The sequence below is a fragment of the Trachemys scripta genome, chromosome 1, assembly GCF_013100865.1.
Source record: "Trachemys scripta elegans isolate TJP31775 chromosome 1, CAS_Tse_1.0, whole genome shotgun sequence".
In the NCBI taxonomy this organism is placed as follows: Eukaryota; Metazoa; Chordata; order Testudines; family Emydidae; genus Trachemys; species Trachemys scripta.
This window is the reverse complement of record NC_048298.1, coordinates 341,555,585-341,562,226: the sequence shown is the minus strand read 5'-3', so window position 1 is coordinate 341,562,226 and position 6,642 is coordinate 341,555,585. Positions and strand designations below refer to the sequence as shown.

The window sequence follows — 6,642 nt, the reverse complement described above, 5'->3', positions numbered from 1 at the left end:
CATGCAGTTGCTGGTCAGAGAGCCTTCATGTAACTGCAGTTGGGAGTCACCCTGCCTGTGTGAATGCTGGTGGAGGTGTAGGATCAGGAATGGGTCTGCAGCTTGTTACAGCATCACATTGAGAGAGAGCACCCAGGCTGGTGAGTCAGAGGGCTCAGTGTTACCCCAGTTCCAGGTGTCACCCTGGGGAGAATCTGTCACACTTTGCTCCTCAGCTGCTTCAATCTCCCAAAATACTCTGACCCCCATCCATACTTTCCTTCCCCATCCCAGGCTGCTCTGATTCCAACAACACCCTGTGTCTTCTCCATGCTCACCAGTCATCCCTGGCTCCCACAACCTCATAGACTCTCCATGCTCCCCAAAATTCTTCCTCTGCAGGGGGTGAGGTGCCTCACATTACATCTGCTCCCTTGGCTGGGGGATAATCAGTGACCGTGTCTCACTGGTGATACATCTCACCAATAAGTGGTATATTCCAAGGCAGTAATGCAACTTCTCTTGTTACACCCATACAAACCACATGGTGCTTCAGCGACTGCTATACAGGGACAACTCACTAGCTGAGAAGTTTGCACATTATATAATAAGAGTGGGCAACTCTGGGACATGTAAGGTCCTAGATAAATACAGCTGCCATGTGCAGGAACCACTGGTAGCTGATTTAAATGGTGAGCCACTGGGACACAGATGTTAAACCCAGGGTGCTCTGGGACCATTTGCTAGCCAGCTCTACTAGCCATTAATAGCAAGCGTCATTCTCTATCAGACTTTCAACTTTTGGCGAGAAACTGACAATGCCAATTGTGGGGGTGATCTTGTGATTGGACACCTGTCTATTAAAAAGTGGCCTAAGACTCACAAATTCTTCACGTAGAGCATATTGTCTGGACGAAAGGTGCTAATATCATGCATGTTATGAGTTGCTGATATATAAAGACTCAGGGAAGAATTCTCTCTGCACTGAGACACTCATTAAGTGGGTGCTGTAAAGCACAATCAAACCTTTCTCGAGGTCTCGTGGTACGCAAAGTAGCTGCACAAAAGGAGAATTGATACCTAGGCTTGCATTTTTTGGCCATTTAGTTTTAGGTCAGCAGGTTTGGGCTTGGGGGGGTTGTAAGGTAAAAAGCTCAGGAGCTGAGGGAGGGGCAGGGAAGCCATGAGACAGAGGCCCAGAAATGCCTCACATTACACCTGCTCCCTTGGCTGGGGGGTAATCAGTGACTGTGACTCACCAGTGATAAATCCCACATAAGTGGCATATGCCAAGGCACTTGTGCTCTTTGTCTTGTTACACGCACACACACGTGGTGCTACAGGGACGGTTACACAGGAACAACTCACTAGCTGAGAAGTATGCACATTATATAATGAGAGCTGGGCAACTCGGGGACATGTGAGGGCCTAGATAAATACAGCTGACACCTGCAGGAACCACTGGTAGCTGCCTGAAACAGTGTGCCACTGGGAAACAGACGTTAAATCCAGGATGCTCTGGGACCATTTACTAGTGAGGTCTGTAAGCCATTAGTGGCAAGGGTTTTACAAGATATCATGGGCTGAAGTAATTATTTTTCTCACCTAAAACGTTCATACGTGCAGTGGGTCACAGGATTCCTCAGCCTCGTGAAATACTCACCTAGTGTAACATGTCAAAGGGGCAGCACTCACATGAGAATTTCTCCCCAGAGGGCTAAATTCAACAGTCATGAATAGAAAAAATGCCTTCACTAAGCTAAGGTAAGAGTTTGCAGGCAAAATTCCGCCAGCTGACTCCTGGGGACATGTTCGTAGAGTCCAAAGCCAGAAGGGACCAATGTGATCATCTAGTCTGTATAACACAGGCCAGAGAATTTCTGCAACATTTTTTCTAGAGCAGATCTTTTAGAGAAACATTCAACCTTGATTTAAAAATTCACAGTGGTGAAGAATCCGCCAAGACCCTTGGTAAATTGTTCCAGTGGTTAATTACTCTCACCCTTTAAAAAATGTACACCTTATTTCCAGTCAGAATTTCTTTACCTTCATCTTCCAGCCACTGGATCCTGTTACACCTCCGTACACTAGGCTAAAAAGGTCTATTATTAAATGTTGGTTCCCCATGTAGGTACTTACAGTCTGTTATGAAGTGAACTTAACCATCTTTGTTAAACTAAATAGATAGAGGGTGAAACATTAACTGACTGATCTCATGGCATTGTATTATCTGTATGATTCCTCGTCCCACTCCTCCTGTATCCCAGTGATTTGCTTAGTTTCTGTCTGTGCTTGCACTGTGAGCAGGGTTTCACAGAGATGTGTATCATGATGCCCAGGTCCCTGTCCTGAGTTCATACAGTTCAATTAGACCCCCATAAGCTGTTTGAGGAGTTCAAGGTTTTCCCTCCACTTATTGACAACGAAATTCACCTGCCATCATGCTGCCCATTCACCTGGCATGGCTAGCTCCCCATCAAGACTTTCCTGGATTTGACTATGACCTAAATAATCTTGAGCCATCTGCAAATATTGCCACCTCACTGCTCACCTCCCTTTCTAGATTGGTAATAACTATAAAATAGTTACCATAGTATTTGTTATAAAGTGTGTAACCCCCTCACTGTGCTTATCTCCCTTCACAGGCACCGAGAGCATTTCTGAGCCCTATCAACGCATCAACCACCTCATGGCAGCTTTCAACCTCACCCTCTCTGACCCGTCAACATTTATTCTAGCAGGCATCCCTGGCTTGGAAGCTGCTCACATCTGGATTTCCATCCCTTTCTGTATGTTCTACTTTATCAGCCTGTTGGGAAATTTCATGGTTTTGTTTGTTGTAGGCAAAGAGCAAAACCTGCACAAGCCGATGTACCTACTGCTCTGCATGCTGGCGCTTACAGACATTGGCATGTCTACCTCTGTTGTGCCGAAGGCACTGTGTATATTTTGGTTCAATTTGAAAGATATTACTGTGGGTGGCTGCCTCACCCAGTCGTTCTTCCTTCACACGGTTTCTGCTATGCACTCAGCCGTCCTTGTGACAATGGCCTTCGATCGCTATGTTGCCATATGTAACCCTCTGAGATATGCCACCATCCTCACCAATGCACGAATAGCTAAGTTAGGGTTCATGGGTTTGACAAGAGCTATTCTCATCATGCTGCCTGGGCCCCTGCTCCTGAGAAGGCTGCCATTCTGTGCCAACCGCATTATCCCCCATACATACTGCGAGCACATAGCTGTGGCGAAGATATCATGTGGGGATATCACAATTAACAGGATGTATGGCTTGGTGTTAGCATTTGTAGTCATCGGGTTAGACCTGATGCTCATTGCCCTGTCCTATAGTCTGATCATCAAGGTCGTCCTCAGAATCTCCTCCAAGAATGCGCACCAGAAAGCCCTGAACACCTGCACAGCCCACATCTGTGTGATGCTGGTTTCTTATACTTCCGTCCTCTTCACTGCTCTGACACACCGATTTGGTCAGGGCATCGCTCCCCATGTTCACATCATCTTGGCCAACCTCTATTTCCTCCTTCCCCCCATGCTCAATCCTATCATTTATGGAGTCAAAAACAAAGAGCTTGGTGATATAGTGGGCAAATACATTTGGGTGATCATCTGCGGCCACTGACTTTAAACCTGTGTGACAAAAGGGGGAAGGATATTTCATCATTAATCAAATGTGTCCTGTACCAGTTTGCTGCTTTCTTACAGACAATTTTCTAGTAGTTTGAGAGACCCTGCATTCACCAAAAATGGAGTAAGGGACTGGAAAAATATAGGAAAAAAGATTCAGAAACATATACAATCTGCCATAGACAAGCAGTGTTCTGAAAGGTGGCATTTTTTCAAACAGTCAAAAGAAGTGGGCTATATAGTGGTGCAGTTGTCAAATTCTCAGAAGATGGCATTGCTTGCAAACAGAGACCATGCTGCAAGAATCACCAAGGTACTGCTTTACCTGGCTAACAAGGAATTGCACTGTGGGGGCAGGATGAGAGAGAAGAATAAGCCAACGTAGAAACTTCCTGGAATTATGCAATTTGTTTTTTGTTGGTTTTTATTGTTTGTTTGGAGAATGCTTCATCATACTGTGAAAACAAACAAAAAAAAACCCTGAGTGGTTCTTTCAATCTCACAAGCCATTCAACTCAAAACGAGCTTTTACAAATGGCTGCTGATATTGTGAAACGCACAGTCATTCTGAAACTTTGGGAGAATGGGTTTTCTACTGTTATTGTTGACGAAGCATGCGGTTTTAAACCAGAAGAAATGACAGTTTGTGTGAGAAACACAGAAAATCTGGAACTAAAGAACGATTTCTAGGATGTGTTGATTACTATGAGAGAGGGGATGCTGACACCATCTGTCACAACATTAAGCAGTTCTTACAACCTCGCAGCTAATTGGGATGGTTTTTGGGAGGAATCCCAAACGTTCTGTGAGCTTCATGATGTCCCTGTTAGCCTGGCAGAGAGGAAAAGTATGCTCAGAAATGACCTGTGGAAAAAAAACGCATTCCTTGGTGTTGGGATGGTGCCAAATTGGTGTGGCCGTGCTGAATGAATGCTGTGAGCACAACTTGACATGATTTAAATATGGCTGAAGAATTGCAGAGGACCCTGGGAGCAGGGTCCCCTTTAAGCAGAAGCAGACTTGATAAAGGCCTGGAAAAGCCTGCGTGTGCGATTGATATTGAATCTATTGATCAGTAAAAATGGGCCCATGCAAACGTAAATATCCCATGCATAAAGTTCCAGCCTGGAGCACAGGCTGACCTGGTTATAATGACCCTACAGCAAGGACACCATGCAGAGAGTCAGAGTGAATGATTGACAAGTGAGTAAACATGGCGTGGTCTTTGTTCGGCACCCCGCGCCCCCCCAGCCCCTTCCAAAATATTAATCAGCTAAAATTAATAACCACATGCCCACTGGGCATGCTTTTGAGACATGTGACTCCTTTGAAGGGAAAAAATTATAAGAATCAAGCAAAGTAAATTACTGTCTGAGAAGAGACAAGAGAGAAAAGGGAGAGGGGATTCCTTAATTGATGCTTGAAGACGCTGCTGGACAGAGTAGCCAAAACTCTGCTCCATGGGCTCGAATAGGACTGTGACCAGAGAGGTTTCCAGGCAACTAAGGCCTTGTCTTGAGGAAATCCGAGACAGACCAGAGGGCTGAGGAGACCAGACCTGGAGGGAAGAAGTCATCCATAGACTTGGTAAACACCTTCTGTGGTTGCCAAGCAGGAACTGTGTGAGGTTAGCACAGGGTCTGTTTGTGAAAGAGAGGCTCACTAAGAGGAAAGTATAGCTCTTACTGTATAGTTCTTTAATGTCTAACATAGGAGTTATGTGCTAAATGTAACCTTTTACCACTTGTGTAATTCCTTCTCAAATAAACTGCTGTGTATACAGGTTAACTACTGTGGACCTCTTTCATTGATATGACTAACCTGTTACACTGGGAGCCATTAAAAGATCCATTCAGGGTAGTAGCCCCTGGGCCCAACAGTCAGAGAATGAGAATATCAGCCAGATAAAAATGAGAGTGTCAGGATTCCCTCCCCACTTTGAACTCTGGGGTACAGATATGGGGATCCCCATGAAAGACCCCCTAAACTTATTTCTACCAGCTTAGGTTAAAACTTCCCCAAGGAACAAATCCTTTCCTTCTCCTTGGATGATATTGCTGCCACTACCAAGTGATTTAAACAAAATTCCAGGAAAAAGGGCCACTGGGAGTCCCTGATTCCCCAAAATATTCCCCGAAGCCCCTTCACTCCCTTTCCTGGGGAGCCTTGAGAGTAATATACCAACCAATTGGCTACAAAGTGAGCACAGACCAAATCTCTGGGTTGTTAGGACACTGAAAATCAATCAGGTTCTTAAAAGAATAATTGTATTTTTAAAAAAAGTAAAAGAATCACACCTGCAAAATCAGGTTGGAAGGTAACTTTACAGGGTAAATAAAAAGATTTAAAACACAGAGGATTCCCCTCTAGGCTCAGCTTCAAAGTTACAAAAAACAGGAATAAACCTCCCTCTTAGGATAGGGAAAATTCACAAGCTAAAACAAAAGATAATCTAACACATTTCCTTGCCTTTACTTACAATTTCTGTAATTTTAGATATATCATTTCAGGAGATGGTTTACCTGCTTGGTCTCTCTCTCTCTCTGTCCAGAGAGGGAACAACCAAAGAGAGCACAAACAACCCCCTCCCCCATATTTGAAAGTATCTTCTTTCCTTATTGGTCCTTTTGGTCAGGTGCCAACCAGGTTATTTGAGCTTCTTAACCCCTTTCAGGTAAAGTGATTCTGTAACTCTGGCCAGGAAGGATTTTATGTTACTGCACACATAAAGGTTGTTACCCTTCCTTTATACTTATGACAGAGTGGTACAGAAAAATGAGGCAGACAGCTGTTTTTTTCCTGTATTGGACAAATTGTTAGGTGAATGTAATCACAGATTTTCATCCCAGTCAATAGATTCATAGATTCACAGACTCTAGGACTGAAAGGGACCTCGAGAGGTCATCAAGTCCTGTCCCCTCCCTCATGGCATGATCAAATACTGTTTAGATCATCCCTGATAGACATTTATCTAACCTAGTCTTAAATATCTCCAGAGATGGAGATTCCACAACCTCC

At 44.4% G+C, this 6,642-nt stretch overlaps 1 protein-coding gene across 1 annotated transcript; it reads left to right on the top strand.

Moving 5' to 3' along the window:
- The first annotated feature begins 2,668 nt into the window (after positions 1 to 2,668).
- Positions 2,669 to 3,619, top strand: LOC117886705 (olfactory receptor 52N4-like). The gene has a single exon (XM_034788765.1). It carries the CDS (start codon positions 2,669 to 2,671, stop codon positions 3,617 to 3,619), a length of 951 nt encoding a protein of 316 aa, XP_034644656.1.
- Positions 3,620 to 6,642: the final 3,023 nt, after the last annotated feature.

Excerpts from the sequence above, each read along its gene's own strand:
- LOC117886705 (XM_034788765.1), top strand. The coding sequence starts at position 2,669 with ATGGCAGCTTTCAACCTCACCCTCTCTGACCCGTCAACATTTATTCTA.